Genomic DNA, 13,178 nt, shown 5'->3' on the forward strand with positions numbered 1-13,178 from the left:
TGCAGCGGCGGAGAGTGGCTCAATCCTTTTGTTTTCTACGCATGCATTTGCATAACGCATGTGGGTCAACGTGGCGTTCGACGTCCACTGGTGAACTGCCTTATCGATCGACGCCTTATCGGGCGTAAACATGGGAAAGCCTTCGTAGTACTACCGGGTGATAAGGGACCGCCCATGAAGTCGGCGGGAACGATACCATTCATTCTTTATTCGGCTTCTATGATGACTATAATAACTTCGTAGTTATTAAGATGAAACAATATCTTCCCATTTTTTTTTTAACGAGTGTTTGATCTAAATACTAGTATTCAAATTTTATATTATAATGTCATTTTGTAGCATTTGAATAACGTCGACCAGAATGCCACATGATATCGAAACAGATGTTAATGTGGTGATGTCAGTGCTAACGAAGTCACATTTGAACTGCTTCGCGTAATCAAAAAAACAAAAATACATCTGAAAACTATATTTTTTAATTATGTAACGGAACTAAGGTATTCTGTACAACAAAACACTTAAATTACATACTTTCTCTACAACAAAACACTTAAATTACATACTTTACAACATGTAAACGTGGAAATATGGGCATCAATGTAGAAAATGGTTCTATGAAAATCAGACCAATATGTATGTCCAATATGATACATTTTTTATATAAGTTCATCGTTTCTATTTCACGTAGTTAAAATTTTACTCGTGAGATAACGAGAAAGGATATTTATTTATAAATGACGAGTTGAGAAAATTGTCGGTTGAAGTATAGTGCGAGAGCATGGAAAATTATCATTTGTTTCTTTACTTTATTTCGTACCATTTTAAAGTTCTATCACAATGAATTTCCCCCCAAAAAATTGTTCTTGTACGCTTCAATAATTGACAGCAATAATTATCGTCAGTCTATAAATTGTGTTGTATTTCTACATTTTTCGAAGAACTATCACCAAAGTATACTATACTACTACAATATAATTCACTTTATATCTCCCTAGCCTTAATTCAAACAGTTTCTGCATAATAGTGACATTCTACAACTGCAGCCATCTCGCTTGAAAAGCCAGTTTTTGTCCGTTTTCTGAATAAACATTCGAATGTCTCGATTCCTGACTCATTGGAGAGTACAAACAATATTCGGCTTATACGAGTGATATCTGATACGAGAATGTTGTCTTAAACGTCCACGAACGCGTATGCTTCTACGGAATCTAGCGAAGAAGGAACGTCCCCAAAAATATCTTTCAGACACATATTTTATTCGCTTTGTTGATTCAGATCTACAGAAAGCCTGCCAGGCACAAGGCATGACGAAGATTCGCCCGAATAAATAATCCCTCGACTTAGTAAAATGGTTCAAGGGCTATTCTTGATCGGGCAGGTCTGTTTCAAGATCACGGGTATTCACCCCGTCGTCTCCGAAGGTCAAAAGAATGGTAAACCAAAAGGTTACGAGCTCATCTAGTGTCCGCAACCATGAACACTTCAGCTTTGGTACTTCAGTTCCCCGCCGATCGGCCAGAGCCACCCACTTTAGTCAACCACCCACGTGGGTGTGTGTATGAGCAAAGCATACAGTGTTCTCCCCGGTGTTTGCATTCCTTCCCCACAATTCCCGCCATTTCAACGAGTTAGTCGCGGCGGGCGTACCAAAAACGTAATATCTGACGCCAATATTCCGGCTGCGTTCACACTGAAAATTAACATTTCAATTGCATTTGCATCCTTCCATTAACCTCTCAGTTTTCGTATACACAGGTGTTTCGCTTGATATATGCCACAAAAACAAGTTTAAAAGATTTAGAATACTCTAGCGAGTAATTTAATATGGAATTCGATATTTTAATTCAAAATATAGTTAGTAGAAGGTGATCTTGTTAGAGAACGTGTATTTTCTGATATCCCGCTATTTTTATCTCTATCATGCCCAGAAAAGATAAATGGAAATTATTAAATAAACCACAGTTTTTAAGTAGAAATCCAGCATGGTCTCGCTCGTTCGTTATTCGTTTGAAATTTTGTGTGGTTTGTGATTGTTTGACAATCTATACTATAATCTATAGGTCGTCGATACGCCAAACAAGCAATCGTGTTCGCGATATTAAAATTCAAGCCATAATAACGCGCACTCGCGGGCAAAACACCTTCGACTGCTGCTCGTAGTTGCGATAACGTTCACGGAAAAGCTGCTATTCGACTTTACGATACGCGATAGCGACACGTAACGTGCGTCAATCGTGTGTGAAAATAACGGTCACAGTTTTTAAATCGAGTTCCGCTCCGTCTTGGTCCTTCTGGAGGAAAAAATATTTCATAGTTATTATTTACTGTTCCTCCACCTCTGTAAATTATGTGTTAATATACATATAAAAATTGTCAAACTTGTTCACTGTCGCTAACTTGATTATTTCTTTTTGTTTCAGGTAAGTTCACGAAAACAGATCATAGACGAATTCTCACCTGGTTACAAAGAAATTTCTCATCGCAGGTATCCCTTACACTTATTAGTGATTAAATGAAACATATTATGAATAAAAATATACAAGGTTATTTACAAAAATTAATTTGTTTGTCACATCTCCTCCACTACTTTGCTTACAATTATTTACACCGCGTAATTTGTCTATTTGAACCGAATAACTTTTGTAAAAACAATTTTTTGATAGATTCATCTTCTCATGAGATATGTATTCCGATTTAAACGAAACATCTTGTGTAACGTTTCTAGAATTCTATGACGCTTTTTGTCAGCAACGAACTGTGAGTGCTGACATTCATGATTTTCATAGTATCACGATGTTTCAGTCTTCTCGGTTCTTGAGCAGTTTATTTGGGATTCGAGACAATCTCACGTTCTCCGCATTAAAACATTCACTGTCCGTGGCCCATATACGGGTCAGGACAGTTTTAACTCGTTGTCAAATGCCCCATGACCTGTATAAGGGTCAAGTCTGAGCGCATAAGAATCTTAGCCTCTTCTAGACATGCGAATGAAATCATCGCTCAAGGCTCTGACAGTGAACGTGATTTAAATTTGGTGGCTATTATCTCGTTGACCTTCACCTGTACGATTTACATTCTGCTCTTTGTCCCTCTATAAGCCAACAGTGACATTTAACAGACTGTAGCAAGGGGGAGTATTGGAAATAGGATATAATGAAATAATAAAATACTAATTTCATTAATTAAAATTTTTGATTTTAATTAATGTGATCTTTTTTCTACAAGGAGCTGATTAAGACTAACAGACAAACGATATAAGCAAAAAGTAGAACGAATTTCTAGCTGTATACACCGCAGTTTTCACACAACTGTTTAGCCTGTAGGATACTGTGGTCCTCAATGACGCTCGAGAGGGCAGGCCATATCCTAAACTTTCTCTTTTCTTGTTCTGCAGTCACAAACATGTACATCGTACATATATTCTCAGTACATCTATTTTTGTAGTAAAATAAAAGATTGAATGTATAGTAAATATTCCAACAGGGAGATTCTAAATTAAAGAATCCCTTCACTCCTTTTCTTTGGGTTACTAATAACTCAAACAAATTGTAACTCGAACTATTAATTTGGAGATCCTAATTCTCCATGAGTCACCTGCGAGTATCCCTGTCACCTCGATGTCATTATTCTGGAACTACCACAGGATGAGTTAGTCACTAGTGGCCACTGACTATTCATAAGGACCTTAACCTTTTGCACTCGATTGTTCCCTCTGAAGGGACATCGAACCCTAGCATACTATTCAAATGTCAAAGTAATCACTGAAATTTATTATTAATGAATACACAAAGATAAATATACCTCAGTGCGACTTCTTTAGAAATGCAAGTTTCTTTGAAGTTTTTTTTTATTGAAGTAGCATGAACAATCTAACCAAAATATGGTATATATATGACTAGATAAATAAAACTACCCTTGGTCCTCTTGGTTAATGCAAAAATATTATCCTTCTATTTCCTGCAATAATTAAGAATCTGTTATATTACTGTGAATCGTATCCAGCAGATCGTTCCTCAGGCATGTCGCTATTAATCATTACACTAATCTGTTCAAACTAATTACGAACTAGTAATCTTGATTAATCTTGATTAATTGAAGACTGTCCATCGATTAACGCTTTAATGGTCGCTCATTTCATCCAGCGATTAATCCAAAGAGTCGCTTTCTCACTTCCGCATTTCAAAAGCCTCTAGTATGTGACAGTGAAAGACTTAAAACTATGTCAGCGGCTATGAATGTGCTAATAGTCGACAAGTTTAATTATTAGAGCCGAAACGAAACAAAGTAATCGCTCTTAGCGTCAAAAGTACTCGTAAAAGGATTCCACACTAAGAATTCCTTTGTAATACAGGTATTAAAATCATAACTTTTAATGTTTCATTCCCCTCTAAATTTAATAAATATTTTTTTTACAATTCCATTATACGTATACGTAGTATAGTATTATATATAAAGCGCAATTACAAATATACATTATATTTATTTCATTAATATAGATTTATTTAAGTGTAATGCAAGCTTAACACGGTAGCCCATGATTTTTGTACAGTTCCGTATATTACGAATTTCTAAAAAAGTGTTAGGTGAACTATGCTTCTCTAGATCTCTGAAGGGGTCTGTCTTCGTCAGCTTCCGTTACACATCGAACACGTGACGGATTCTGGACCGCATGGTGAAAACGAATTGCATTCCGCGAAGCATCCGATCGGTATGCAATTATGGGGGAGAGACAGGTCGTTGGACAATGTCTCATAACTCACAGCCGACTTCCTTATGACTCCATTGTGAGGTGTCCTTGCACAATGGACGTCGTCGATGGTCGCCCGGCAAGAAGGATGGCCTCGATGATGTGTGCCTACCTTTTGGTCGTCCGGGACCAATCTTCCTCGACCGATGTTTACATGCGTCGGCACAGTCAGAAAGGAACTCGTTCTCCTCGTGCAAACGACTGTGCATTACCGCGGCGACTATCACGGGTTGCTCTCGCGTGGGTCGCGAGGGGAGCCTTTTTCCGTCTTGTCCGTGCCGGAATATCCTATACGTGGTCGGGACACGTGGGTGTCGTGCCCACCTTCTTCCGAGTCGTACGAGCCTCACGTGTTATTCCACGACGTCTTTCCTTGATGAATTTCTTGGCGCGTTCACCATGGTCGGGAATCTTAAGGAAGACAGCTGCGAGTCGCTACATAGTACGGGTGCTCAACTGTTTGATGCTTCAGTTAGCTTCGACCAGTATCGTGCGTTAATTCATCACATTTTCAACCAATTGATCGATCAATTCAACATTTCTGTGATTTTCCAGCAGTTTTTTTTCCTTGTCTGTTTTATGTCGCATCGACTACAAGGTCATTAGCGACAGAACTATTTGCGATTATTTATATCTTAGAATATATATTGATGTCTTTGAGGAAGTCTATTGTATTTTTGATGTGGTCTTGCACTGTTAGGGCTGAGACTGGTTTGATTCCGTATTTTTTCCTTTTCTGTTCTATTTATTTACATTCGTATAATAGGTGGTTTACTGTTAGACGATGGGTTTGGCAAAAATGACATTTGGGGGTTCGGTTTTAGTGATGAGGTAGTCGTTGGTGATTTTCGTATGGCCAGATCTTAGTCGAGACAATACAGATTTTTCTTTCCTGTTGAGGTTCCAGCATTTTTATAATGCTGGCTCCAAGTCAAGGTTTGCGCATAAATCTCTCTCTAGGGATATTATTACTTGGATTAATAAATCAAACTCCGAGTAAATCACCACTACTTGGCCGCCTCACTTTTTAGAATTTACATTGTTTTGGACCCGAGCTGTCCGTGTGGAGTCTCATAGCAGGATTTGAACGAGTGGTATGGCAATCCTTGCTATTTGAGATCCAAACTCCAAAGAGATAACGTGATTTCCAGTCTCAGAAGGCTTGGACTCCGTTCTCTCTACATGATGGATACCTTCCTAAGAAAACCAACTTCGTTAATAATTATATACAAATTTCTGAAAAACCACAACTTCAACTTATGAATTAGCTTAGCTAATTAATAGGTAGTTATTTAAAACTTTTGAACTTTCATATTATGATGACATGCTTTTTGTACGTATTATATTATTTCTAATGTTAATATATACAAACGTGCATATTGCTGATAATCCCTACGGGGTTCCACAGCATAATAAATATAAATAGAAAATAGAAAATTTCATGTAACAACACATCGTGTAACCTTTTCTAGATTAACTTCTTTCGTCTTGTCTTCTATTGTACTTAATTGTCTGCACGGTATCTTTATGATCAATTTTAACAGTACTGATCGATGGCATACCAGCTTTGAAAAAAGTTGTTTCTGGTATCGCAAGTGAACCGATGTCATCGCCAAACAGCATGCACTTATAACGGTATTTTACCAATTGCTAGTCGGTACGCATCTACGCACTTACAGTAGTATGGACAGGTTTTCTTGGAACCTATGTACTGTGCTTTCTGATATTGTTCTTTTTGAAACACGATACACACACTAGCGTTATTTAAGTAATGAAACCGTTCTAACGATAATAAATACAGTAACAGTAGTAATATTATTAATAATGATAATTCAATAACAATTCGATGCCCATACACAGTAGCGAAGTTCTAGTTGCTGGCATATTAACTTATCAAACTACTACCAAAAAAAATGGAAGATGTATTAATGATAATGTGACGAAATACTGGGCTCAATACATGAATTACGTTAAATTAATTAATACGAAATACACGTGAAAAATAATAACATGTGCAAAATTACGGTCACGGAATAAAACCTTTATTCGCTATATTGAAAAAGATTTTCTTACTACAAACACGTGTTTTCTATATGAGATTTAACTCTTTGCACTCTGCGCTATCCCTTTGCAAAATGTGCGAACAGGAATCGCTTTACATTAAATAGTTTAACTTTGGAAACGTATTTTTTTTATATTATTAGACTTGATTATATTATAGCTTTTATTATAACTATAGATCTTATAGCTTTCTTAAAGCGTTGACACCACTGTAAACATAGGGGAGCTTCCAAAATAATTTTCAGAATTTTGTTTTTTACTATATTCAATATATTCTATGATGTACTGTATATATTGTAATATATATTGGATATGTTCAATTGGTACATTTTAAATAAAATACACATGATTGTAATTAAACATAATTGAAAGTGTCCACTACGCCACGTTGACAGGCATATTTTATTATTAAAAATAAAATCCTGAAGCCTCTTTTAGGAAACCCTTTACTTCATACTCTCTCCACGTAACGCCTGCTCATATATTTTTCTCTAAATCCCTGTATATACACCATATTTTGGTTTGTTTTCTCGTGCAATTTCAATAAGAAAATTTCAAGGAAACGTGCATTTTTAAAAAAATTTGCCCTAGCATAAATTTATTCTACATAACCACTAACAAAATTTGCTAGGCTTATAACGTCCCCTCATAGGGATCATCCGAGTGCAAAGGGTTAACACATCTTACCTAACCCTGTATTCAATATCTTGAGTAGAATAACTTAATTGGAACTCCACGTGAAGTTAACAAAAACATGGAATTTTGAAATAAGTAATTTGTCTGTAGCTTTAAGATTACTTACAATTAGTCAAATGACTCGTTGGAATAGGTGACGTGTTCACGTTAGTACAAGATAAATTCCTCGAGTATAGATTTGTGCACCTGTATCGGGAAAAAAAGTTCTCCTTTCGCCATATCTTGGGCGTGTGTTTATGGTAATTATTTATTGAGCAACAAAGCGCAGGTCGTCGTTTGTACGCACAAAGTGCACTCTTGGGCGATCCCTGTCCGGCAGAGTAAACTCTCCTGATCTTGATTACTCGGTTATTGACGTTATCGCAATTTCCGTTCTTCCGAAGGCCGATTGTTAAATCGTCCGCCAAGACGCTAATAACGCATTACGTTCTCTTTCATTGATAGCGAAGGAGGCACATTGCCTAAGAACCGGTTGTTACATCAATCTAGAGTGACAGGCTATTCAAACGAGACTTTATAAGAACCGAACGTTTATCAAAAAAACGAATCTTGACATGGATTCAGTTCATTATACTGTCGCGTATATCGGTATCAGAAAAATGCTCCGCGTTTAAATACAAATTCCATCGTAATCGATAGCGTAGCTTCGAGATGAGCGCAGTTCAAGCATGAAAGAGATGAAGCTTTGTAAATTCAAATTTAGTTTAAAATGATTAGCGATGTATTATTTGTATTATTAATTGTCGTCTGTTTCGTAGTCTTCGTCTTTTAATTATTTTTGATCAAGTTAATTTTTAAGCCTGAAAAATTCGACTATCGATTTAATTACGTGTTGTCTTAACTGAATTCCTATTTTTTTCAAGACTTTCCTTTAGATATTTATTTTCATTGAAAAACGGTTCAATCATTTCACTTTAATATTAATCCAACATCAAAATAGGCACTCCAATAAGCATCTTAAAATTTATTAGATTTTCTTTAGTGAACATTAAATTTACAATAGTGAATATTAAATCCGGTAATGAAAGATCCATAATGCCGGCGGAAGGTCAATATAATTTCATTATGATTAATGAATATAATTTAATGAAACTGTATATGTATAAAGGGTGGAATTAATACAGAATATGATTAAACTAATGAAAACTATACGTAGAGTATCGTTGTATTAATTAAAATTATATAGGATGTAATGAATGCATAGAATATTACCAATTCGATAATTATTATTCCATTTTTGGGGTGAAACATTGCCAAGAAAAGAACACAAGAATTATTTGTTTTTCACTCGTTATTCAAAATTTTTGTCTAGATAAGAATTTCTCCCATCTCTGATCTTAGCTTGCATACCGCAAGTCCCGATTGGTTACGCAAGCACAGCAGGAGTATGGTCCGCATCGTTGCGACTGCAGGAACTCCTGCCGCAGTTTATAGTCTCGTCCCCACTCTGAATCTCCTCGCCGACGACCCAGCTCTCCACTCGCAGTCTCTTCCTCGATTACTGCGACGCGAACTGCCACGGAGATGTTTGCAGGAATCGCGCGGATAACTGCGACAGTAAATAGGATCATAATCTCGACAGCACGAACGTGTCGAGATTCACCGTTCAGGTTCACAGCGGGGACATTTATACCGAAGTGAATTCGCGGTAACTGTCCTCCATGGTGAGACGGTTCATAACGATTGCTGTTCCTACCAAGAAGGTTCACGATAACTCTTATTTACGACGCGACGGTTCATTACGAGAGGGGATTAGCAACGATTTCCTTCCATTTTGAGACTTATTTATGATGAGCAGGTTATGATTAAGAAGTTAGATAATCCTCGATTGTTAAGTCAGAGTTGAGGGTGAAAATGTTTACAATGATCTAACTTCGATATGAGAAGCTTAGGGATGAAAAGCTTTATGTCGAGAAGATTTATGATGATTTTTGGTTACAGTACGTTTTGTTAATAACGAAATACTTAGAAAATTCTCGTAAGATTCGCGGCGGTAAAGACGATAAATTAATCCGTCGGAAGGTTCATAACGACTCCTGTTTGTGGTAAGAGGAGTTGTAGAAACTAGGGGTAATCCTTACCGAAACAGCAAAAGTTGATATCAAAGAAGTTCAAGTAAAAACTCTTTATTAATATGTAGAGTTTATAGGTAACATTCTCTCTATATTCAAGTTTATAACTTCCAGGTTTCTAGCTGTTCAAAATTGAAACTAAATCCTATATATAATCAAGAAATTCAAAACTTTCACGTTCAGCGGAGAAAGGTTTATAAGATAGAGGTTCTATAGCGATTCTCAGCCATGATAAAAAGATTCAAACGACACATATCCATCGGGAAAGTGTTCATATCGAAGGAGAGATCACAACGAGTATTTATCTCGATGCAAACATTAAAGAGCCATGTGACCATCAAATAAATATTTATAACACAGTTCCTATGCAGATTCTCAGCCACGATAAATAAAATGCAAACGATACGTATTCAACAGGAAAGTGTTCACCACGAGGAGGTTCACAATGAGTATTTATCTCGATGCAAAAATTAAAGAGCCATGTGACCATCAAATAAATATTCAGAACACAGTTTCTATGCAGATTTTCAGCTATGATAAAAAGATACAAACGACACATGTTCATCGGGAAAGTGTTGACAATAAAGAGATCCACAACGAGTATTTATGTCGATGCAAGAATTAAAAAGTCATGTGACCATCAAGAAAATATTCATAATACAGAGCTTCTATACCGATTCTCAGCCACGATAAATATAATGCAAACAACGTGTATTCAGCAGGAAAGTGTTGACAATGAACAGATTCACAACGAGTATTTATATCGATGCAAGAATTAAAAAGTCATGTGACCATCAAGGAAATATTCATAATACAGAGCTTCTATACTGATCTCAGCCACGACAAACAAAATGCAAACAACGTGTATTTAGCAGGAAAGTGTTTACAACGAGGAAGTTCACAACGAGTATTTATGTCGATGCAAGAATTAAAAAGTCATGTGACCATCGAGGAAATATTCATAATACAGGTCTTCTATACCGACTCTCAGTCAGGATAAATAAAATGCATACAACGCATATACACCAGGAAAGTGTTTATACTGAAGAGTTTCACACCGACAATTAATCGTGATAAGAAAATTCCAACTGACCCGTGTTCACCGGAGAAACGTTAACAACATAAATGTTCACAGCCATCCTTGACCCTAATGGAACGATTCAAGTTGATTTGCGTCCATCGCGCAAAGGTTCAGAACGAGTAGGTTCACGCAGAGTTATAATTCCATCAGCTGGGTCCGCGTGCACCAGAGAACGGCACACGCGACACACGGTCACGGGTCGGATCGCGTTCCGCGCGATCTCAGCGGGACCAGCCAGTTGCGGTACGCGCATACGTGTAAGCGCACGCTCGTCGCGCGAGAGGTCTCGACGCTCCGGGCACTTCCGTGGCCGCGGAAAATTGCTAGCTCGACGTAATCACTGGCTGCCACTTTACGCTGTGTATCGGTCCAATCGACGCTACGCTGCGTCTCGCGCACCCTCGTTCCACTGTGATTCCGACAATTGCTCGACGACTGTGATCGTCCGCGTATCGAGTCATCGCTGCAGAGTTTATTCGTGACAACCCTCCAACCCCTCTGCAGAGGCACTCAGAGAATTACTTTCAAAACAAACGACTGTCAACTTCCAACCAACGTTGTGTAGTGCAGCTTCTGAAAATCAAAAGTGTTTTTTCCTTCGCAAGCATGTGTAAACGCTTCTTATTTAAATTTTATTCATTAATTCCGGTGCTTTAGTTTATGTTATCGTTAAAAAAAGAAAATTGGAATCGGGTTGTAGTGAATTGTGATGAGACATTGTTTCGAGATCTTTCGCGTATAGAGAGGGTAAGAGCAGTGAATCTGGTGGAATACATTTATTTGTATTTCATTTTTAAAAATGGTGAAAAGTGTGGCTTGTCGAAGCTAGTGGTCACTGAAACTAGCCGTGGTCGAATAGATATCTTCCAAGTGGCCACTCGAGCTGACCGTGCTGCCGAGGAATTAAATTTCGTTCGTGACCGTGAGATTGACCTGTGCTCATGGAATAAGTAGTTGGATCGAATCGAGCCCAGTCGAAGTGCAGTTTTAGTGCTGGTGATCCTCGAGACTCTGCGACGAGAGTTTTATTGGCGTTTCGCGTTACAGCCAGCTAAATGCACACGTACAGCGACGTTCGAATGTATAAATCGATTAACTTTAATTCTCAGCGTTCGTGGTACTGTTCCGCTGCGTAATTCCCGACGAGTCAAAGGTCATGTCATTAACTCTTTGAGGCTGGGTGGGTTAAAAACTGTCCACCATTTACTAAGGGGTTTCATGGATGGTGGGATTATGGGATTAATTTATTACAAATAAGTAAATTGTTTTATGTTAAAAAACGGAAAGAATTTCGAAGCCTAACAAGGGGATTGTAATTGTGTGCAGCTTGAATCTTGCTTATTTTTTAAATCGAGTGCCTCAAAGCGTTAACATCGAAGCACGTTTACTCGAGGCTCGTCTCGATTCAATTAATCCGTTCCATCGGCCACTAAATCAGAGTACTGCGTAATTAGCATAGCGAGTCGCTCGTAAAAGTTTTATTGTCGCTCCGACAACTGACAGGGATGGAGGGATCGGATGCGGGAGGATAAAGCGTTCTCCGAGGCCCTCTAGAGCCGCGATATCTACGAGATCGTCTGGACGGATCTATCTCCCGGAGCGATGTAAATATTTACGAGGAATATCGTTGACTCGCGAGAGAGCTGGCGAGGATCGTGCGCGGCACGATCTACTGTTCGCCAGTGGAGTACGTGGATACGTGTGAGAGCACGTAAACTTGATGCTGTCGTCGCGTTCGTGAGAAACCTCGCCGATTTGCGTGTTTCCGCGTTTACACGAGAAATTCGCTAGCCCATTGGATCCTCTTCGAACAGATTGCTCGTTCTATGCATTAATTTCATTTGAAAATCTTAATTTCTAGCCACCGGCCTGTTTATTTCTCTGATCAAAAGAAACTATCAAATTCGTACTTCGAATGTTGCCATTTATCATTAAATCTGCTAAACCGCTCAAATTGGTCCAAGTACTTCTAATATCTTTCTAAAGTCACTCAATTATTAATAATGCCTTCACTGCAATTTTGGAGGATAATTATTATAATAGAGAATTAATTTTATTGATAAATTTGCTCGTTCCTTCTCCTTTTAATTACAAACATACATATAGTTGTATCTATAGTAGGGTATGCATTGGCTTCGGTAGTTTTCAGTATTAAATTTAATGAAAATCACATTGCATGGCCAAATAATTTTTACTTTAACTTATTTATGAATTGTGTTTTCCACTAGTTTAGAATAATTTTGTTTCAAGTAACAATTTAACTACGAAATTTCTTAAAATCAATCCTAGTATTTTTAAAGGGGTTTCCTGGTACGATGACCGACAAATTAAGCATACTTTCGGAATTTTTTTCGAAGTCTATAAAATTAAGAATAATTCCAATGTTTTGTCTACTAATAATATTCCTATAGATCGGCTGTCAAAGCTGAAATAATTGAAATAATCTCTCCAAAGTTTAATGGTATCTTTTCAAATATATTTACTTTCAAATAAATAAAAATTAAAATGATTTTTTGAAAGT

General features: G+C 37.5%; 1 protein-coding gene across 10 annotated transcripts in view; it reads left to right on the top strand.

Moving 5' to 3' along the window:
- Positions 1–13,178, top strand: part of LOC128878668 (tensin-1) — a 334,268-nt gene that overhangs the window by 167,989 nt on the left and 153,101 nt on the right. The window contains exon 1 of one of the 10 annotated variants that reach the window (XM_054127045.1): positions 11,076–11,404. The exons of 6 other annotated variants lie outside the window; for them this stretch is intronic. In XM_054127045.1, the coding sequence (XP_053983020.1) occupies positions 11,318–11,404 (87 nt within the window). In that variant the 5' untranslated portion in view covers positions 11,076–11,317. Of the gene's footprint in view, positions 1–11,075; positions 11,405–13,178 lie in introns of those variants that run through there. 3 more of the 10 variants (XM_054127048.1, XM_054127046.1, XM_054127047.1) reach the window with 3 other exon arrangements.

This window comes from Hylaeus volcanicus, chromosome 6 (assembly GCF_026283585.1).
Source record: "Hylaeus volcanicus isolate JK05 chromosome 6, UHH_iyHylVolc1.0_haploid, whole genome shotgun sequence".
Taxonomy (NCBI): Eukaryota; Metazoa; Arthropoda; class Insecta; order Hymenoptera; family Colletidae; genus Hylaeus; species Hylaeus volcanicus.